The sequence below is a fragment of the Schistocerca cancellata genome, chromosome 5 (assembly GCF_023864275.1).
Source record: "Schistocerca cancellata isolate TAMUIC-IGC-003103 chromosome 5, iqSchCanc2.1, whole genome shotgun sequence".
NCBI lineage: Eukaryota > Metazoa > Arthropoda > Insecta > Orthoptera > Acrididae > Schistocerca > Schistocerca cancellata.
The window spans coordinates 103419175-103443431 of NC_064630.1; the positions used below are offsets into that span (position 1 = coordinate 103419175).

The window sequence follows — 24257 nt, forward strand, 5'->3', positions numbered from 1 at the left end:
ATGGAATATGCTAAGTGCAAAAACTGCCTTTCTTCTTGTGGTGAAAATTACATTTCTCTCTAACATTTTCAACAGTCTTCAGTATCTGTGTTGCATTATAATGCCCCTGAAACATGAAAGGATACTCTGTGAAATGGTGCTTCAGTATGACTGTCCTCAGGCTGCTGTTCTCTCAACATATCTGAAACAAAATTGAGGCTTCAAGATATATGGAGTTGCTCATAGCATATATTAAAAAAGTTGGTTGGTCTTTATTTTATATAAATACTTTAGAATTAAATGTTAATACACATATCGATTTATCAAGAGAAATTAAAGATAAAAAATGTAAGTAATGTACAAAAACAGGTCTAAAATTTTTTCTTTATTCAATAAAATCAGATTTATACCCAGAAAATGGTAATGTAGAAAGGAATATTAATTATAAAAATGCTGTATTAGAATTAGGTGATATTTTTCAGAAAGAGAAAATTAAATTTCCCCTTCAGCTAACAGATGTTCCAAAATTTGAAATGAAGTAAAATTTTTCAATTAATCTTTCTTCTTATGATGAAAATTTATTGTATATCCTCATACCAAACAAAAAATATACACAGAAAAAGTTAATCTTCTTTTAATCTGACATAAAAATAATTCACATTATTGTTGGATAAATAATCAAACTAGATTAGTTAGTTCACAATCAACTAAAAATGGATATCAAATTTATTCCTGTGATAGATTTTTAATATATTTTTATTCTGAAAAAATAGACAAATACGAAAATGATCCTAATGAACATAAAGAAGTAAAAATTGATAAACACATATAATGTCAGAAACTATAATTTAAAAATAATAATAATTCATTACGAATACCTTTTGTAATTTATGCACATTTAAAATGTCTTTTAAATGGTGGTATTCCAAATAATAAACAACAATATATATCTCCTTGTAAAGAGGTTAAGATGGATTAACATTACGATTTATGGGTAAACTTAAATTTATAAGTTCAAATGTTTATAAATTACTTCTTATCTCACAAAAGAACAATTCAGATAAACAACAATATATTTTAAAGGTGAAAAATTAGATTTATTAATAAAAAAGAAGTGTATTAACATATAAATGGATTCTGGAGAAAAATTACAAGAAACAAAATTTCCTAGAAAACAATGTTTTTATTCTAGACTCACTAAAGAAAATATTTCTGATGAAAATTATAATTGTGCAAAAACAGTTTGGGAAAAATTCAGAATTAAAAATTTAGATGAATATACAAGTATTTATAATTATTCTGATGTTTTAATTTCACTGGACAGTTTTGAAAAATTTAGACATACATTTATTAAATCTTATACACTCCACCCATGTTGGTATTTTACAACTCCTGGAGTGTCATTGCATCCTGTGTCAAAAATGAGAAAAACTGACATTTATTTGTGAAACGATTGTGATAGGATTCGAGGTGGAATTTCATGTAGTATTCAAAGATACCACAAATCAAATAATAAATAAATGAAAAATTTTGAAACAGAAAAACAATCTAATTATATTGCATATTTAGACACAAATAATTTGTGGGGCTGGGCAATATGCCAAATTTTATCTTTTAGCCATTTCAGTTGGTTAAATCCAAAATGTTTTAACTGTGAAAAAATATTTACAATAAGTAATAACAAGTAATATGGTTATATCCTGGAAGTCAATTTAAGGAATACCAAAATAATTTCACGATTTAAATGACTTACCATTAGCACTGGAAGAAATAAATAAATTACTAACAACATTAAATAATAAAGAAAAATATGTTTTAAGTTATAGAAATCTTAAACACCTTATAAATTATAGGTTAAAATTCCAAAAATTCATAGATTATCATCATTTGAACAATTACATTGTTTGAAACACTATATCGATTTTAATACAGAACTGAGAACTAACGCCAAGAATGATTTTAAAAGATTAATATAAACTGATAAATAATTGAGTATTTCATAAGAAAATGGAACATACTAGATGTGAACAAAACGTTAAAATAATTACTGATACAGAAAAGTATATGAAATATATTTCGAAACCAAATTATGTAGAAACTACTATATGTTCAAAAAATCTCTTTGCATTCATACGAAAAAATAGTAAAATTCAGAAAACCAACTTATATTGGAATCACCATTCTAGGTATTTCAAAAATTAAAATATATCATTTTTATTGTAATGTTATGAAGTGAAAATATGGCGAAAATGTTAATTTACGTTATACGGATACAGATTCTTCTATTTATACGGTAAGAACTGAAGATTTTTATAAAGATCATTGATGAACAATAAACGAATTTGACTCCAAAAGGTAATGTTTATGGAAATCCACAATAAACAAGGAAGTGTTAGGAAAAATGAAACATGATAATCATGGAAAAATTACATTAGAGCATGTTAGTTTAAGATCGAAAATGTATATTTAAAAAGTTGGAGAAAATGTAGAAAAAATACTAAAGGAGATAAAAAATCTGTTATAAAAACTGAAATTAGTTATGTTGATTATAAAAATAAAAAAACATACAAAAACAAATTTAATTAGTTCATGTAAACATGAATGTATACAGTTGAATGTAAAACAATTGTTTCAAGTTCTGATGATGTCAAGTATATTATATTACAAGATTTATACATCAGTATATGGTCATTATAATTTAAAGTCAAATAAAATAACAGATGAATACACTGAGCTCTTACATGAATTAAATTGCTGTATGGAATATTAACCAAATAATAACAGCAAAATAAAAAATTAACCAATTTTTAATATTTTTATGATATGACATTTTTATATGTTCATATTTATTTTCCCTATATTCTTTTTGTTTATTTTTTATACAATCGATACAACACATTTTTGAAGGCTTATTCACATTTGAAATTTTTTATGAAATTTTTTCATTTTTTTCACAGTGGACAAATAACATTGTTATAGTTTGCATTTATAAAGAAAAACATAACATTTTGAAAAAATATTAAAATTAGTTACATATATCGATAAGAAAGTTTTAATAATCATTGATGGAAAAGTAATCCATGGTTATATGCAAATCAAGTTGGTAATATCTTAGGGTACAATGTTCTTGAGATCATGTAAAACAACATATTAAGGAAATGTATTGTAAAAGATATGAATATTTCAATAGCACTGTAATCTTGGTATGTAAAAATATTCATCCTCCAAAATTTACTAATGGATTTGGTTTATATTAATTAATTATGAATTCACAAATGCCATTTGCTGAAAATTTTCAAGACTCGATTTATGAAGAAGTTTTACCATCAGTTCGAAAACATGGTGAATATAAAATAAATATTAATATAAAACACCTTATGAAGGCCAAATAAATCATTTAAAAGCGAAATGAAATATTTTATAGAACTATAGTAGTATTACATCAAGAAATGAACAAAGAAATAGTTTATTACTACAAGTTATCATCAACATGTGATGAAAATTTAAGACCTAATTTTGTTATTTAACCATTATGTGATAGTAATTTCAATTATGATGATTATGTTATTTGAACACAATTTAAAAATGCTAATAACCAAATAAATGATATTAAAATATATATCCAAATTCTGAAGAATTTTTAAGTATAATTACATGCCAAGATCAATAAACTTATTACCAAGAAAATAACAAAAATTGAAAATTGTTTTCATCAAAATTATTTCAATATTTTGGATCCTTATTCAAGAGAACAATTGTCTGATGATGTAATTAATCTTAATAATATTTCTTAGAAAACAAAACTAAATTTCCCACTACTTTTTCACGATTTTAAATAAAATGCATAACGATTTTTAAACAAATATAATCAACAAAATTAATTCAAACTATCTGATTCCCAGTTCAAATTTTCAAATTATTCCTACATTAAATCATTTTTGTTGACCTTTAATTGAATACCAAAAAATACTGTATCTTCCTTAATAAAACAGTACACATAATGAAAATTATAACCATTACGAAACATGTTTAAATTTTCAATACCTTTACATTGATAAATAAAAATTTTTATTAACATTTTAAAAAAATTACATTAATTTAGTTTATCCATTTATTGTGTGAGTTTTTAAATGCTAATCACATGACATATACTTAATCTCCTTTCATTCTTAAAACTTGTTCAACAAATTAAACATCTGGAAAATTCGTTTTCAATGGTTCTTGTTCATATAAATTTCCTTTTATTTCTTCGCCATTTAACTCTTTTACTGTATATGTGATTCGATTAGCAAGAATAACATCCTCAATTTCAAAATTCCTGTTGACCAATTACCTGTGTATCCTTTTTAGAAAATTCCTTCTATTATTCTTAATCTTACTTGATCTCCAATTTTATATTTAGCAAGAGTATCTAAGAAATTTGCTACATAAATAGTTTTCAACAAATTTTTGGATTTCCTTTGTTTATATATTTTGATTTCATTTTTATTGTTGTATCTATTGTGGTATTATATTCATCAATTAATTTCAAAAAGAGTTCAACCCATTTATAATTTTCTTGTGAGTGAAATTTTTTTTACATTTTTACATTTAATGTTCTATTAAATCATTTAACAATAGGTGCTTTTAATTCACTAAAAGTTGGATAATGATTGTTATTAAATCTTTTTCATAAATTCTTGAGATCATTAGTTACAAAATTCTTGACCATTAACTGTTAATATTTTTTTTAATTTTCTCGACTCAAATATTTTCCAAAAGAATCAGTTTCATTCTTACCTATTTCATTATTAACTGGAATAGCCCAAGAAAATTTTGAAAATCAGTCTATAACATTTAATAGATATTTATATCTTGTACTTATTTTTAAAATTCTTTTTAATTTTCCATTAGTACCAGGTATTATTAAGTTTCATTAGTGTCCAAAATTAAAGCAGCAAACCGCTATTTCCCCGAGCCATATGTAATTCATGGTATAATCCCACTAAATGTCAACAGATGTCCGTACAATCGTGTTCTGCACCGAAGATGGCATTCCAGTCAACCATGTCAACGACGACGACTTCAGGGCATCTATCAAAGGGGGTAGTGTTTTCTGGTAGTCCCACATCCACAGTCGCTGTGTGTACAGTGACAGGCACTGCAGTATGGAACATAGAAGACGCCTCCCAGACTCTCTGCGGTGGAAGGCCATAAGAAGAAAGGAAACAGGACAGTCGCAAACTGATTTGACCCAAAGGCTTAATGTGAATCGTTCTGTTACTTCTCGGATGTGGCTACAATTTATAGAGATCGAAACAGCATCTCAAAGACCAGGATAAGGCCGATCAACTGATATCAAAAAGAGAGGACCATTATTTCTATAAGGGCACAACAGTGTCGCCTTAGTACTGCAAAGCAACTGCCATCTGACTGCAGCATCCACTGGACATATTGTATCGAAGCAAATGGTGTACAGAAGGCTTCAGCAGATTGGTTTTTACTGTTGGAGACCTGCTGCTTGTGTACTTCTGACGCGTCATGTCAGAATGGAACGTCTAGAGTGGAGTCGTCAACATGCCATATGGACAGTCGAACCGTGGGCCAATGTTCTATTCACAGATGATTCCAGATTTCGTCTGAAGAGTCATTCTCGACGCAGTCAACTCTGTACGACCAAAACATAGTTTCGTTCCTAAAATTCGTTAGTGCCTGTCCATTCAAATACGTTACAAATAGTCACACAAACAATGTACAACACTATCCTCTTAATGTGTGTAAATCTTCCAAGTACACAAAACAAACACTCGACTCTCTGTGTGTGCTAATCACATATTCAAAAACACAGCAAACATTCCATTGCAGGAACATATCCCAAACTCTATGGGACAATTCCGAACAGTATTTGAGCATAACTCAATTTACGTCTTGGTCTTGGTCTCAGTACAGCGCTCTCAATGAACGTTTCCGTCATCCGACGAATTATTTGAGCCCATACTTCATATTACTGCTTTATAAGATCTGCCTTACTAGTAACGTTGTAAGATTATTAACGATTGGGACCACCAGACAGTAATTTCTGGAAAAAAAACTTAGTGTTAAACAGATCGACTATAAATGACCAGTAATCACTCTGACCTGAAAGCACCCACACTGTTATTAGTGCAAGTTGTAGCACTTCACTGCGACTATCCGTCCAACCGCTAATATCTCCACCTCCACTGAGAAATCCACAGTGTGAACGTGGCTGTGCAGCACGACTCCTTCACTGTAGCTTCTCAGCATCACATTTTCACTGCGACTGTTCCACTGAAACTGATCATAAGACCCATGTAAAACAATTTTGGAACCAGTTACCCATGCTAAACCATCTTGGAACCACTTCGCAAAAAAATGTACAGCGATAACATTACTTTCAACAATTCAATCATTATTTCAGATGACCATCGAATATTCTTGTGGCCAGTTTTCTCTCTTGTAGGATCTTTGCCACTCAAAGCTTCGGCAATGGTACTGTACGACACATTTAAGCAAATATTTGAAATAGCAAACGAATAATACTCAACGCTACGTCAGTAAGTTAAGATGACGAAACTACCCTCACAACACCTAGGAGATACCAGATCTTCCTTTGATCCAACATAGAGTCCTTTCTGATATCCATCAAGCTTGACAGTCAGTTCAAAATGACTCTGAGCACTATGGGACTCAACATCTGCGGTCATCAGTCCCCTAGAACTTAGAACTACTTAAACCTAACTAACCTAAGGACATCACACACATCAATGCCCGAGGCAGGATTCGAACCTGCGACCATAGCAGTCGTGCGGTTCCGGACTGAGCGCCTAGAACCGCTAGACCACCGCGGCCAGTTTGACAGTCAGTCATCATCGTCTGGATCCCTTAACACGTTGGGGCCACAGGGAACGAAAATGCTGACCAGATTGCCAAATTGGTTACCAGGATACCGACTTTGGAGATGCGGGTACCAGAAGCAGATCGATACCGCAACGTTAATTGTTGGAAGCTAGGAGCGTCGAATGGTGTGTTCTAGTTTCTCCAAGAGAGCTGAGAATACTACAGTGGACCATATGCATGTGGCAGTCTTTCCTTCGCGCTCTTCATAGGGAATCCACCGTTCTGTCATCCTCACATTGGCCGCATTAGGCTGATCTAATGCAACATCCTACGACATGAGGATCCAACCCAGTGTTGGTGTGGTGCCTGTGTCACAGTGGCCCACATCATACTAGACTTCCCTAATTTGGCCATCCTATTGTGAGACCTTAAAATTGCTGATGTGCTGTCTCTGGTGCAAGCAGACGATGCCAAAGCGGTTGATCTGGTTTTACGTTTTACTCTTGAAGGTGGTTTCTACTTCTTTCTGTGAGGTAGGACGCCGGCCCGTGTGGTCATGCGGTTCTAGGTCCGGAACCGCGCGACCGCTAGGTCGCAGGTTCGAATTCTGCCTCGGGCATGGGTGTGTGTGATGTCCTTAGGTTAGTTAGGTTTAAGTAGTTCTAAGTTCTAACGGACGTTTCTGTTTACGTTCTTTACTGTATTTATTTTCTTTACTATAAATCCCATAGTAGCAGTCAGTACCTGTCATACGCAATAGATTTTTTAAGGACATTACATTATTAAGATTCCAAAAACGCTGCTAAGTTAGATCGTTTTATTCGTTACTACACGCTTATCTCGGTAAATAGTCATCTTCAGGTCATCTGTAAGTAAATGATACATAAGTTTGGAACAATATTTCTTATATTATAGGTAAATATTAATTAAAAAATTATTATAAAATTCGTTACATACGTGAGATGGATCTGACATCCATACTTTATCGTGGTTATGTCGATATCTCTTTGTTTTAATTACACTCCATTAGTGTTCTTGGAGTAATGACGGCTGGTTATACTAGATATGAGTTGTTTTCTACTACAATTTTCAGATTCTCTTACTTTTCTTTAGAGCAATAATTATGTCACCGCTTATTTGACAGCTGTACCAGCTATACTCTGTGGCTACAAAAAGGTTTTGTTTATCGTGCTGTAATTTGGAAATCTTTGCTAGTATTATAAATTCAGTCAGGAAATATTTTTCTTATTTCTAAAATAGGCAAGTAACTACGGGAGTTCGAAGACAATTGTCAGGGCTTTCGTAGAGACAACGCCCTGAAAATAAAATTTGATGAATCAGAACTAGTAACAGTTGCTGATGAGTCTTCCGGGCTGTGTGGCTGTGGTCGAAGAAACTTTTCGGTTCCTGAGGTTTCGTCCAGAGCTACGCTGGACATCTTCAGGAGTCGTATCTAGTATATTCCGAAGATGACCAGCTCAGCTCCAGACAAAACATCAAGAACCGAAAAGTTTCTTCGACCACGGCCATAGAGTACGGAATACTTGTCAGCAACTATGACATCCGGTAGTGAAACTCTTCACTGTTGATCAGTATTGGTAACATTTTGTCGAAAAGTTAATAGCCAGTACCCCTTCTCACCGGGAAAAGCCGAAGGAATAACGATTACATTCACGGCAGGTTTTGGGTACAATGTGCATTTTCGTCTAAACATAGAAATAAAAACCAGAGTAAAAGAAACGTAAGGAACTGCATGAATTGGCGCATCTCTCGTTATTTCTACGTTTAACAATAAAGCAAATGAGTGTACTTCTTTGAATGTGCACTAAATTCTGCAGAGGCAATGTAAAATAGGAATTTTGAGAAGGCTTTCAGGCTAAACAGATTATTCAGGTGTTAAGCTCCGTAGGGGGTGCGAGTGGGCGGTTGTGTATGCTGACATTCGATTTCTTTGAGAGCCTTTGGCCTCTGAAAGGTTGCTGACCACTGATCTAACAAGGGAACCTCCCTATCCCACCCTTCTCAGATTTAGTGAAAAAATGTCCCAGTGGACAGCCTGTCAAAAACTGAAGACAAATCATGCACGAAAACAGAAAGAAGGCGTGTTGAACTGTGAAAAAAGAAGCAAAATAGAAACAGCGAACGGTCCAAGCTCAAATGTTCAACATCAGGAAACTTGCAAGGCACACGGCGTCCTTGCCGTGTGGTCATGGTGTTGGACTATATAGCGCGAGATCCGTGCTCAAATCTCCCTCGCACCCCATATATACACTGAAGAGCCAAAGAAACTGGTACACCTGCCTAATATCGTGTAGGGCACCTGCGAGCACGCATAAGTGCCGCAACACGACGTGGCATAGACTCTACTACTGTCTGAAGTAGTGCTGAAGGGAATTGACACCATGAATCCTACTGGGCTGTCTATAAATCCGTAAGAGTACGAGGGGTTGTAAATCTCTTCTGAACTGCACGTTGCAAGGCATCCCAGATATGCTCTGTAATGTTCATGTCTGGGGAGTTTGGTGGCCAGCGGAAGTGTTTAGACTCAGAAGAGTATTCCTGGAGTCGCTCTGCAGAAATTTGGGACGTGTGGAGTGTCGCATTATCCTGCTGGAATCGCCCAAATCCATCGGAATGCACAATGGACATGGAATGGAGTCGTATCTAGACGTATCAGGGGTCCCATATCACTCCAACTGCACACGCCCCACACGATAACAGAGGCCCGGAACAGTCCCCTTCTGACATGCAGGATCCATGGATTCTTAAGGTTGTCTCAATACCCGTACACGTCCATTCATTCGATACAATTTGAAACGAGACTCGTCCAACCAAGCTGTTTCCAGTTGTCAACAGTCCAATGCGGATGATGATGGGCGCAGGCAAGGCGTAAGGTTCTGTGTCGTGCAGTCATCAATGGTGCACGAGTGGGCCTTTGGCGCCGAAAGCCCATATCGGTGGTGTTTCGTTGAATGGTTCGCACGCTAAACTTCTTGATAGCCCCGAATTGAAATCTGCAGCAATTTGCGGAAGGGTTGCACTTCTGTAGCGCTGAACGATTCTCTTCAGTCGTCGTTGGCCCCGTACTTGCAGGACCTATTTCCGGCCGTAGCGATATCTGAGATTTGATGTTTTAACCGGACTCCTGATATCCAAGATACACTTGTGAAATGGCCGTATGGGAAAACCCCCACTTCATCGCTACTTCGGAGACGCTGTGTCCCATCGCTAGTGCGCCGACTATAATGCCACGTTCAAACTCACTGAAATCTCGATAACCTACCATTGCAGCAGCAGTAACCGATCTGACAATTGCGTCAGTCACTTGTTGTCTTATATATGCGTTGCCGACCGCAGCGCCGTGTTTTGCATGTTTACATATCTCTGTATTTGAATACACATGCCTAGACCAGTTTCTTTGGCGCATCAGTGTATATTTTTTTCATAAAATTATGAACTCTCCGTCTGGTTATTGATGTGCCCATCCTCCTTCTGTAGTCTTGGCGATTGTCACACTATAGATTGGTTAAAGAATGTATTACTGTCGCAAGTAAGCGTGATGAAAAATGAGAGCAGGCGAGATGCCGCATAGGCCTCTCACAGAAATGGAAAGAGCAACTAAACTGGTGTGAACTACGTTGCAACAAAGGAATTCAAGAGTCAAAACTTCCAAGACGGGATGCAAGAGTCATAATACGTGGTACTTGTGCAGAACGGAGATACGCATATCTGGAAATCCCTTCGTTTCATCTCGCTGTTGCAAATGCACTTTACACCATAGCACGGACACGAATTTGAGTAAAACAAGGAGACACGTCTATGACCGAACAGACAGTTCATAATCTTCTAAAAAGAAAAACAAAAAAATTGAGCACGAGGGGTATTTGAACACGGAAATCCCTCTTTGCAGTCTAAGATCGTGACCACATAACCACGATGTTGCGGCTATTGAACCTTCCTCGATGTTGCACATCTGGAGCTTGGATCGTTCGCTGTTTCGATTTTGCTTCTTTTTTCACAGCTGAGTACACCTTCTTCCTGTTTTCATGCATGATCTGTGTTCAATTTTTGACGGGCTGTCCAATGGGCCGTCTTAGAACTAAATTGGGGGGCGGGGGGGATGCCTTGTAAGGGAAAGTGGGTAGATGGCATAAGAAAACATGAGCAGCTCGAGTGAATCTTGATGTAACGACAAGTCTGGAGGAGGTATTTTCGACTGCTGCTGCTGATGATGATAGTCATTCAGATAGAGGCCAATCACCGAGCTATTTAGATGCACCTCGTATTGCAGGAAGTTGGTAGCGGAGCATCTGGACCAGCAACGGCACTACAGAGGACGTGCTGTAGGAGGTGACTTTGTAAGTAGGCTGTTTAGGTTTTTATGTTGGTAACGTCACGTAGCGCTCTGTATGAAAATCTCTGGCTGTGTTGTGTGCAGTCTGTGGCTGGTTGGCATTGTTGGAATATTCGCTATTGTAGTGTTGTAGTGTTGGGCAGTTGGATATGAACAGCGCGTAGCATTGCGCAGTTGGAGGTGAGTCGCCAGCAGTGGTGGATGTGGGGAGAGAGATAGCGGAGTTTTGAGGGCGGATGATCTAGACGTGTGTCCATCAGAGAGAGTAAATTTGTAAGACTGGATGTCATGAACTGATATATATATATATATATATATATATATATATATATATATATATATATATATATATATGATGACTTTTGAACATTATTAAGGTAAATACATTGTTTGTTCTCTATCAAAATATTTCATTTGCTAACTATGCCTGTCAGTAGTAAGTCCCTGTAGTAGTTACAATCTTTTATTTAGCTGGCAGTATTGGCGCTCGCTGTATTGCAGTAATTCGAGTAACGAAGATTTTTGTGAGGTAAGTGATTCATGAAAGGTATAGGTTATTGTTAGTCAAGGCCATTCTTTTGTAGGGATTATTGAAAGTCAGACTGCGTTGCGCTAAAAATATTGTGTGTCAGTTTAGTGTTGATCAGAATAAGTACAGAGAGAAATGTCTGAGTACGTTCAGTTCTGCTCAGCTCTTTGAAAATCAAAGAACGTAAAGGGTTTACCAGCACAGTAATTCACCAATTTTTCTAAGGGGACGTTTCAACTTGTGTGTTACAGTGGTGTCGCTGCGCCGCGTGTCCGGTCTGGCGTGCCTGCTGTCCAGCTACGCGTGGGCGCTGGCCGCGACCGCCTGCCTCACGCTGGACGTGCTGGCCACCGTGGCCTACGGCTTGGACGTCAACGATCAACTGGTGAGTGACACGACAGTTCATTCCATGGCTCTCTAGTGCGCCGGTGAGAAAACTCCGGACATCACTTACGTTAGCAAAATACACTCGTGGTCATAAATTAAGGATAATTGCAGAATGTGGTGCCACACAACGTGTCACTACACAAAATTGGCGCTAATAGCATAGGCACACAGGGAACACATACGACACAGATCTGTAAGTCCACGGTATTGGTGATAAGTTGAGAAAACCGTACCGAAACACATATGCTACAAAACGCCACTGGTTCCTCCCGATGTACCCCAACATCAATATGGGATATGATCATCATGCACATGTACACAGGCCGCACAACGGGTTGGCATATTCTGAATCAGCAGCTACTGGGGTATAGCCTCCAATTCTTTCACCAGTGCCTGTCGGAGCTCCTGAAGTGTCCTAGGGGTTTGAAGACAGGCAGCGATACGTCGACCGAGATCTTTCCAGACGGGCTCGATGGAGTTTAGGTATGGAGAACAGGCAGGCCACTCCATTCACTTGATATCTTCAGTTTCAAGGTACTCCTCGACAATGGCAGCTCGGTGGGACCGTGCGTTATCACCCATCAGGAGGAAGGTGAGACCCACTGCACCCCTGAAAAGGCGGACATACTGGTGCAAAATGACGTCCCGATACACCTGACCTTTACAGACCCTCTGTCAAAGACATGAAGGGGTGTACGTGCACCAATCATAATCACACCCCATACCATCAAAGCACGACCTCCATACAGATCCCTTTCAAGGACGTTAAGGGGTTGGTATCTGGTTCCTGGTTCACGCCAGATGAAAACCCGGCGAGAAGCACTGTTCAGACTGTACCTGGACTCGTCCATGAACATAACCTGGGACCTCTGTTCCAATGACCATGTACTGTGTTCTTGACACCAGGCTTTACTGGCTCTCCTGTGACCAGGGGTCAGTGAAATGATGCACCTTGCAGGTCTCCGGGCTAATAAACCATGTCTGTTCAGTCGTCTGTAGACTGTGTCTCTGGAGACAACTGTTCCAGTGGTTCCAGTAAGGTCCCGAGCAAGACTACCTGTAGTACTGTAACGTGTCAGGCAAATCCAACACCTTCCATGAAAACCCTGACATGATAAGCAAATCCGGCAGTATGTCACATAGCTCCGAATAAATCCTGACATTAAATTAACCAAAGTAATACGATCAACGAGTGAGCAAATGGAATACCACAGACTAACACAAGAACGCTTAAATGCATGTCATACCTTCCCACCGTGAAACAGACGCAGTTCCTAGGGAAGAAACGAGAACAGAAGCCGAGAGCAGAACTGTGTTAAGCTAGAAGGCCCTACGATAAGGGACGAACACCCACGTCGCCAGCCAACCACCAGGACAATCCCCCAGCCCATGTTAAAAGATAGAGCCCTCCAGAAGAACAGTATAGATCTTACAATAACACTAAAAGGGCCACTCCATCTGCAAGTTTTAGCCTGAGACTTTTTCGCGTCTCTGTTACGTTGCAAACGTTAAAAACATTGCCCCACCACAAAAGTATAACGTTTCTCATTGGATAGACAGAATTTTTGTAGGCGGAGCTTAAGGTTAACATTGAGACCCTGATTGGTCAGATGAAAACAGAGCCAGATAGTTTTTTTTTTAAACCAACTTCGGTAAATTGTAGTAAGGAGAAGTTAGGAGGGAGTTGCTTCCAAGACGGCAAGGTGCATGGAGCTGTGCCGTCCGCCGCACCCTGACGAACACCGACAAGGTAATGAGCGCACGCGATGCCGCATTTTTTAGAGCATAAGGCTTCATGCAGAACTGCAGAAGTCTCATCTGTTACATCCCCTTTTTACGTAATACTAGCGTCGATCGTCAACTAAATCTCATGGTATTCACATTTGCTATGTGAAGTTAAAATCTGAAACGCGATGATTTTTCTGTTATATAATTATTGAGAAGCCACATCAGCCACTGTAATTTACGACAAGTCAGATAAGTAATTAAAGATAATTGAGGGTCACTGTAGACCATTTTGATAGATTTCTCTTTTATGAAACTTAACTTAAATCTACACTCCTGGAAATTGAAATAAGAACACCGTGAATTCATTGTCCCAGGAAGGGGAAACTTTATTGACACATTCCTGGGGTCAGATACATCACATGATCACACTGACAGAACCACAGGCACATAGACACAGGCAACAGAGCATGCACAATGTCGACACTAGTACAGTGTATATCCACCTTTCGCAACAATGCAGGCTGCTATTCTCCCATGGAGACGATCGTAGAGATGCTGGATGTAGTCCTGTGGAACGGCTTGCCATGCCATTTCCACCTGGCGCCTCAGTTGGACCAGCGTTCGTGCTGGACGTGCAGACCGCGTGAGACGACGCTTCATCCAGTCCCAAACATGCTCAATGGGGGACAGATCTGGAGATCTTGCTGGCCAGGGTAGTTGACTTACACCTTCTAGAGCACGTTGGGTGGCACGGGATACATGCGGACGTGCATTGTCCTGTTGGAACAGCAAGTTCCCTTGCCGGTCTAGGAATGGTAGAACGATGGGTTCGATGACGGTTTGGATGTACCGTGCACTATTCAGTGTCCCCTCGACGATCACCAGTGGTGTATGGCCAGCGTAGGAGATCGCTCCCCACACCATGATGCCGGGTGTTGGCCCTGTGTGCTTCGGTCGTATGCAGTCCTGATTGTGGCGCTCACCTGCACGGCGCCAAACACGCATACGACCATCATTGGCACCAAGGCAGAAGCGACTCTCATCGCTGAAGACGACACGTCTCCATTCGTCCCTCCATTCACGGCTGTCGCGACACCACTGGAGGCGAGCTGCACGATGTTGGGGCGTGAGCGGAAGACGGCCTAACGGTGTGCTGGACCGTAGCCCAGCTTCATGGAGACGGTTGCGAATGGTCCTCGCCGGTACCCCAGGAGCAACAGTGTCCCTAATTTGCTGGGAAGTGGCGGTGCGGTCCCCTACGGCACTGCGTAGGATCCTACGGTCTTGGCGTGCATCCGTGCGTCGCTGCGGTCCGGTCCCAGGTCGACGGGCACGTGCACCTTCCGCCGACCACTGGCGACAACATCGATGTACTGTGGAGACCTCATGCACCACGTGTTGAGCAATTCGGCGGTACGTCCACCCGGCCTCCCGCATGCCCACTATACGCCCTCGCTCAAAGTCCGTCAACTGCACATACGGTTCACGTCCACGCTGTCGCGGCATGCTACCAGTGTTAAAGACTGCGATGGAGCTCCGTATGCCACGGCAAACTGGCTGACACTGACGGCGGCGGTGCACAAATGCTGCGCAGCTAGCGCCATTCGACGGCCAACACCGCGGTTCCTGGTGTGTCCGCTGTGCCGTGCGTGTGATCATTGCTTGTACAGCCTTCTCGCACTGTCCGGAACAAGTATGGTGGGTCTGACACACCGGTGTCAATGTGTTCTTTTTTCCATTTCCAGGAGTGTAGATTATAGATGTGATATGGCATAAGTCATCCTTCGATCCATTTTAGAACTTGGAAACCCATACAGGGAATATTCGTTCACATTTTTGTTGAACGCAGTTGGTTTTTATCATCCTGTATTAAAATATTTCCTTTTATCAAAAGAGCAATTTATAAACAATGTTTTGTGAGTAGAATAAAATTTCCGATGGTAAACTTAACTGCTTTTTCGACGTTATTTTAGCAGCTAACTAAATATAGGAAAGCCATGAACCCCTTCCACTAAATTTAGTTAGTATTAAGACTCTTTTACAGGGAGTGCAGTGGAGCTGACGCTGAAATCATTAAGTATTTGATTATATCATCGCTAGTCTCACTGAACTCTTCTGAATTCTGCATGTCATGTTTGGTCTGGCGTCTCCTTACCAGCAACAGGTCCCAGGTCCAATCTTGTCAATTCCCTAAAAAACACGCTCAGAGCGTCGTTGCGCGAAAGTGGTAGGGAGACACGACTTAAACAAACAGACACCACGCAAAATGTTAAGAGTACTCCGTGGCCACCTGCGGGCACTGATGGTGAGATATCGCTCTTCTTGTGGTGTTGTTCACTGCGGACGTCCCGCACTGTAGAGCCTGGACACGTTTCCTGTCTACTGGAATCGTTGCCATAATCTTCAGATCACACTTTGTGGCACATGGAGGGCCCGTGCTGCGACCTGCTGTGTTTGACCAGCCTCCAGTCGCCCTAGTATTCTACCCCTCATAACGTCATCGATATGTGTTATTTGAGCCATTTTCAACACACAGTCACCATTAGCACGTCTGAAAAGTCTGCACACTTACTCGCTGCACCGTACTCTGACATGCACCAACACACCTGTGCGCATGCGGACTGCTGCCAGCGCCACCGTGCGACGACCGCAGCTCAAATGCACTGCATGGTCATACCCCGAGGTGATTTAAGCCCGCAGACCGCCCACCAAAGCGTTTCGCACCATGTATCAGCATATCCTTCATTTATGAGCATGAATGTACTTCATGCTACAGTTGGTTGTTGTTGTTGGTGGTTGTGGTTGTGGTTGTGGTGATGGTGGTGGTGTTCAGTTGTAATACAGGTCTGATGTATCTTTCAGCGATAGTCTGTCCTGTGAAGTTTCTTTTCATCTCTGCCCAACTGTTGCAACCTAACTCGCCCAGATAGACGCGCGCAGAAAGTGTTTCTTCCCGGATTCGAGGATACAAGCCAGCCCCAGATCAAATCCACCACGTGGATTAATGACGAGGAAAGGCAAGCCGGCCAGCCTGCCGCATTGAACTAACAATGGGAAGTCACGATCTCGTGTCACTGATTTACTTAAAATTCTGTAAACTTTTAGTAGTCCGTCAGGAAAACGTAATATGCAAGTAGTAAGGCGTACTACTTAAGCGCTTCTGAGAAAATCGCAAGGGAAGTTTTACCCTTCATTGATGTATCGGTGCGCTGTGCACGAAATGGTGGCGGTCATGTTGTTAGTGTTCAAGCTCCGTAATCTGCGGATCGCTGGGTCAAGTCCCACTTATGATTTTTTAAATTTTTTAACATTATTTCACACATACAATAGTGGAAATCACAATAAAGGCATTGATATTTGTAAGAAAATTAACATTACCGGTTGCAATAATTCTTCACAATGTATATGTTGTGGATTGGCAAGAGAGCCAACCCACTATGAGAGGAAGCCGAAAGGCACGCGTTTTAGCTCACGCATGCTGGCGTGAGGTCTAGAACAGGTCAAGGAAATTAGACTAGCAAAAAAGGACGAAGCTGTGGAATACTTAACTTTAATCCATAAATGGTGAACATCGTTCTTGACGGTACATGTTTTACAGCATCAATAGTAACTGGTAATGGCGCCTTGCTAGGTCGTAGCAAATGACGTAGCTGAAGGCTATGCTAACTATCGTCTCGGCAAATGAGAGCGTAATTTGTCAGTGAACCATCGCTAGTCGGTTGTACAACTGGGACGAGTGCTAGGAAGTCTCTCTAGACCTGCCGTGTGGCGGCGCTCGGTCTGCAATCACTGATAGTGGCGACACGCGGGTCCGACGTATACTAACGGACCGCGGCCGATTTAAAGGCTACCACCTAGCAAGTGTGGTGTCTGGCGGTGACACCACAGTATATGCAGTAGTGTGAGATCAAGTATGAATTCATGGTTTCGCGGTGATATGAATTAATAAACTTTTTTTCGTCAGCTCATGAGGCCTGTGAAGGACGATCTAGGGCTTAGAACGCCTGGAGTGTACAAGATACCATGTCAGTGTGGCTGTTACTACGTCGGCCAAACAGTACGCAGTGTGGAGCAACGCCGGACGGAACACGAGAGGTGCTTGCGCCTACGCTATCCAGAAAAATCAGCCGTGGCAGAACACGCGGGGAGAAAATGGACACCGAATTCTATTCGACGAAACATCTGTCGTTATGAAGAAGAAGGGATTTTGGGAAAGCGTCATAAAAGAAGCTATTTAAATAAAAACCTCTCGAAATACCATCAACAGGGACGGCGGTTTGCAGCTCAGCACAGCCTGGGGACCCGGCCATCGCGAGGTTAAAACGGGCGCGGTGGGCGCGGGATGAAAACATTACCATACATGGCGAGGAAGAGAGCACCAGTGACGTCACAGCCAGCAGTGCGGCTATATAACGACGCGGCCACGGCGACACAGCAGTCAAGTCTTACCACTTGACAGTGACCGGGGAGAGCTCGGTCGAAAGCTCGTGGTATTTTAACCACCTGGAGCGGCCGGAAGCCCGAGAAAATTTCACTACTGATCAAGTATATCGACAAATTCAGTCAAACTGTATCGCATTTGATGTCAGTAGTACAGTATATAACAAGACTGCAACGGTTCAGGTGGTCGAGGGTGGAACTCGGCGCAAAGACAGCCGGCTCTGTCCCGTGTTAGTGTGTGCGTATGTCCCTTTCTGCAGACAGGAAAGACCCCGTTAGTGACAGTGCGTGCTGTGTACGTTAACAGCGATTGTGACAACGCCACGCGGAGAACAGTTATCACGTAATGAAAAAGCAAACATAGGTGCGTACAAGGAAATGGGACACTCTAATCGTGAAATCGCTAAAAGTTGAAACGTCCAAGTACAGTGACTCACAATTTCGTTAGGCTGGGTGCGCGATATGGACAAGTCGGAAAATATGGGGAAACTAGAAAACCGTCTCAGCCATCGAAACGTTTAATTTTGTGCAAAAGAGGGGCCGCAAACCCCTTGTTGCCGGTTTATAGTTGCTAGTAACTTCAGAAGTGTACGACAAGTTTTGTCACATGACAAACTTCTTGCACTCAAGAAACGACTGCAGAAACCTGCTGTAATATTCAAACATAAACAGACTAGATTGGAGTTTGTTGAAAAAAAATGTCAGAATGGGGTAAAGTGATCTCCTGTGATGATGAGAAGTTTAATTTAGATGGGCTGCATGGATTTCAGTATGATTGGTATGATCGGAGAACAGAGCAGCAGATGAGAATGAGCACAAATTTTGGTGGTGGAAGTGTTATGATTAGGGCAGCCTTCTGCGCTTAAGATAAATCACGCACTACAATGCACTTTAAGATGCACACTGAGATGCTAGAGACAAATTGATTAGAATTTATGAGGACCTAGGGGACAAAAGTCTAACGTTTCACCAAGATAACGCATCTGACCATGTTTCTGCTACAACTAAAAGTGGTTTGAAGGTAAATATATGGATTTCTTTTGGCCTGGCCTGCACGTAGCCTGGATCTGAACCACGAGGAAAAGCTTTGCAGGATTCTTGCAAGCCGGCCGCGGTGGTCTAGCGGTTCTGGCGCTGCAGTCCGGAACCGCGGGACTGCTACGGTCGTAGGTTCGAATCCTGCCTCGGGCATGGGTGTGTGTGATGTCCTTAGGTTAGTTAGGTTTAAGTAGTTCTAAGTTCTAGGGGACTTATGACCTAAGATGTTGAGTCCCATATTGCTCAGAGCCATTTTGGATTCTTGCAAGACGTGTTTATCGCAGTGGAAGGCAATTTGAGACCATATGCGAGTTGAAAAGAGCGGTACGAGAAAAGTGGGCGGTAAATCCACTACAAGCACTACAAACACTAACGGCGTCAATGCCGAAAAGAATTTTTTAGGTAATTAGGGAGAACGGAGGTTGGGCTAAGTACTGACAATGCAACAACACAACAGGACAGTGAGTGTCCTTATACCAATTTACATCCAGGAAATGGAAATGCCTTATCTTGTTACTCGTGTTATAAAAGAAACTGTGAAATTCCGTCATGATTATTTGTCTTATATGTATATATTACTTTAATAATAAATTCGATACATGTATACTTCATACTTTGTACTATTGCTTTAGTAGAAACCACGCCTTTAATACAGATTTCCAGTACTGTATTACATTTGAAAGGTAATATTATGAAAAGACACGGTATTCGCATGAAATTTTATTAAATTTCCAATGTTATTTGGTTGTTTCCTAACGCAGTAAACATTATATCTATAACTACCGACAAGTAAACGACCAAGCGCTCATGAAGTTTTCCTGTTGCCTGTCGTGACTTTCGAAATCCCTTACATCTGCAACTGGTTAACGTACCGAAAAACGCTTTGCACCTGGGTTCTTCGACGTGTAGAGACAGGTTTCTAGAAGGGGAACAAGTTTGGAAAGCCCAAGTCAAACATCGATATATAAATGTGTCAGTAACTTGATTCATTGGTACAATGAGTTATAATACGCCCGAACATGAGGCTAGTTGCAGGACGATACTTTTTATACAGACATGGTAAACATAAACAATAACGGCATCTACTACACTGAAAAAATGACATTCTCCCCGAAGCACAAGGAATCTTCAGGGTTTTTAAGGAAAAGCAAAACTCGTTGACATTGTGGAAAATTTCTTTCTTCTAACAATTTTGGATGCAAACAATGCGTAACGTTACATTTTTATCAATATCGGTGACGAAAAATGGCGATGTACGATTGAATGTATCTGAATAGCATCTTCAAGACAAGTATCTCTGTTTAATATTTTTGTGTGGCATTCAAAAAATTTAAAAACCTCTCTCACACCGGCTTGATTTAGCTTCACTGCTCAGGATAGTAAAAACATGCGTATGTTAAGGGAATTTTCATTCACAAAGCAGGCTTATCACATTCACACAGTTCAATACTGTTCTATCCTGATTAAATTGAGCTTAACTTAAATTCCATAAGGCAGTGAAGCAATTTCGAAGTCTCGGTGCGACGAAAATTGTCAGTCGATCTCCTGAAAACATTTGTAATAATTATTAACTTTCGGTGATCACATGGGGAAGACCGGAGATCTGCTGGTAAGACCTTGTTAGCCTATTTATTTGAAGTAACTGGATATCTTGAGCGTACAAAACGGCAGGTTCGTCCAGTGTAAATCAGACGTTCCCCATTGATCCCGTGCAACACAGCGTAGTAGGCAGACTCTGTGAATAATAATCAGTTAAAATAATACGCGAACACACTTACTTGAGTTTAGTTCATGTATTAAATTCCTTCTCATACAGAATCTCATCAAGATGGCGACTAGCTCAACAATACATACAATACAGGGTTATCACAAATGATTGAAGCGATTTCACAGCTCTACAATAACTTTATTATCTGAGATATTTTCACAATGCTTTGCACACACATACAAAAACTCAAAGTTTTTTTAGGCATTCACAAATGTTCGATATGTGCCCCTTTAGTGATTCGGCAGACATCAAGCCGATAATCAAGTTCCTCCCACACTCGGCGCAGCATGTCCCCAACAATGAGTTCGAAAGCATCGTTGATGCGAGCTCGCAGTTCTGGCATGTTTCTTGGTAGAGGAGGTCTAAACACTGAATCTTTCACATAACCCCACAGAAAGAAATCGCATGGGGTTAAGTCGGGAGAGCGTGGAGGCCATGACATGAATTGCTGATCATGATCTCCACCACGACCGATCCATCGGTTTTCCAATATCCTGTTTAAGAAATGCCGAACATCATGATGGAAGTGCGGTGGAGCACCATCCTGTTGAAAGATGAAGTCGGCGCTGTCGGTCTCCAGTTGTGGCATGAGCCAATTTTCCAGCATGTTCAGATACACGTGTCCTGTAACGTTTTCTTCGCAGAAGAAAAAGGGGCCGTTAACTTTAAACAGTGAGATTGCACAAAACACGTTAACTTTTGGTGAATTGCGAATTTGCTACACGAATGCGCGAGGATTCTCTACCGCCCAGATTCGCACATTGTGTCTGTTCACTTCACCATTAAGAAAAAATGTTGCTTCATCACTGAAAACAAGTTTCGCACTGAACGCATCCTCTTCCATGAGCTGTTGCAACCGCGCCGAAAGTCAAAGCGTTTGACTTCGTCATCGGGTGTCAGGGCTTGTAGCAATTGTAAACGGTAAGGCTTCTGCTTTAGCCTTTTACGTAAGATTTTCCAAACCGTCGAATGTGGTACGTTTAGCTCCCTGCTTGCTTTATTCGTCGACTTCCGCGGGCTACGCGTGAAACTTGCCCGCACGCGTTCAACCGTTTCTTCGCTCACTGCAGGCCGACCCGTTGATTTCCCCTTACAGAGGCATCCAGAAGCTTTAAACTGCGCATACCATCGCCGAATGGAGTTAGCAGTTGGTGGATCTTTGTTGAACTTCGTTCTGAAGTGTTGTTGCACTGTTATGACTGACTGATGTGAGTGCATTTCAAGCGCGACATACGCTTTCTCGGCTCCTGTCGCCATTTTGTCTCACTGCACTCTCGAGCGCTCTGGCGGCAGATACCTGAAGTGCGGCTTCAGCCGAACAAAACTTTGAGTTTTTCTACGTATCTGTAGTGTGTGGTGACCATATGTCAATGAATGGAGCTACAGTGAATTTATGAAATCGCTTCAATCATTTGTAATAGCCCTGTACATCCTCATTCTTTTCATAAGAGAAAACAGATAACAGAGAAGCTATTCCACGGAGTAAATGGACGCTCCAAGGAATAATAGGGCTTGAAACTACTTTGCATTGATAATCATCGTATATTAAAGTTTAGGAATCGGTAAGATAAGAAGAGATATTTCGTGATATGTACTGAGTTATATAATTTATAAAATTTCTGAAAATATCGCGGAGAGAACGCTGCAAGAGACATTACATCTGGTTCGTTTTCAATCAAATGTGAACAAGTTTGAAGACGCTTCATGAAGTTTCTATCTTCCCTATAGAAAGATAAGACGGCTGGTTTCTTGGCTGATTTGGGTGAGGGGACCAAACAGCGAGGTCATCGCTCCCATCGGATTGGGGAAGGATGGGGAAGAAAGTCAGCCGTGGTCTTTCACAGGGACCATCCCAGCATTTACCTGAACCGATTTAGGGAAATCACGGAAAACCTGAATCTGGATGACCGTCGTCCTTCCGAATGCAAGTCCAGTCTGCTAACATCTGCACCACCTTGCTCGGTGAAACAAAAGTCGCATAATAAATGTTGTAATAATAAAATTCAGTAAACATAAAAATAACTTCGGAAATTCAACAAAACTCCATGCTGCTACACAAGTCCTTCCATCGTATTACCTTTCAAATCTGATATGAGGGAATAATTTGACTAGTGTTGAAAAAATACAAACTAAAAGAAGGTGAGGGGGACTCAATCCAGCGGTCCACCGATTACGGAGCTTGAACGCTAACCACATGACCGCCGCCAGCTTGCTCTCAGGGTAGCAAGGCACCGGTACGTCAATGACGCGCACAATTTCTCTTGCGACTTTCTCGAATTCGCCTAAGTGGTGCGCCTCACTATTTCCACACTATGTTATCCTAATGAACTATTAAAAGCGTACAAAGTTTGAAGTAAATCAGTAATCCGAACGTCACGGGCTCCCCTTATCAGTAAATAGAGAAACCCGCTACGCAAACATTCCGAAAAAAAATTTTTCACGCTTTGAGATTTACTGTAGAGTCAGGCAGGCTGTGTACACAGATACCGCCGCCCATCTCCTGGGAGCCTTGGAGTGGGGGCAAGGAAGGTACCAGACACTAACTATCACTAACATCACTGCTTTGTCTAAAACTCTAGACGCCGACATATGGGGTACACAGTTTCGTCCTGAAGGACTCGGCGGCAGGGGGGGGGGGGGGATGAGAGTATCAGTGTAGGCGTGACACATGTCATAAAAATGATCGTAACTGGAAAATAAAACAACCAAACATCTATAAATAGTTAGAATTTAAATGAGCTGTCAAGAATAATTACACATTTCATGTTGTACCACCCTACAGCGAGACCTTCAGAGGTGGTGGTCCAGATTGCTGTTCACACCGGTAACTCTAATACCCAGTAGCACGTCCTCTTGCATTGACGCATGCCTGTATTCGTCGTGGCATACTACCCACAAGCTCATCAAGACACTGTTGGTCCAGATTGTCCCACTCCTCAACGGCGATTCGGCGTAGATCCCTCAGGAAGGTTGGTGGGTCACGTCGTCCATAAACAGCCTTTTTCAATATTTCCCATGCATGCTCGATAGGGTTCATGTCTGGAGAACATGCTGGCCACCCTAGTCGAACGATGTCGTAATCCTGAAGGAAGACATTCACAAGATGTGCACGATGGGGACGCGAAGTGTCGTCCATGAAGACGAATGCCTCGCCAATATACTGCCGATATGGTTGCACTACCGGTCGGAGAATGCCA

The 24257-nt window shown here is 40.8% G+C and overlaps 1 protein-coding gene across 1 annotated transcript in view; it reads left to right on the top strand.

Annotated features, from left to right (window-relative positions):
- The window catches only part of LOC126188257 (uncharacterized), a 317657-nt gene that overhangs the window by 102519 nt on the left and 190881 nt on the right, over nucleotides 1-24257 (top strand). The window contains exon 4 of the mRNA XM_049929823.1: nucleotides 11951-12084. Within this exon, the coding sequence (XP_049785780.1) occupies nucleotides 11951-12084 (134 nt within the window). The remainder of the gene's footprint in view (nucleotides 1-11950; nucleotides 12085-24257) is intronic.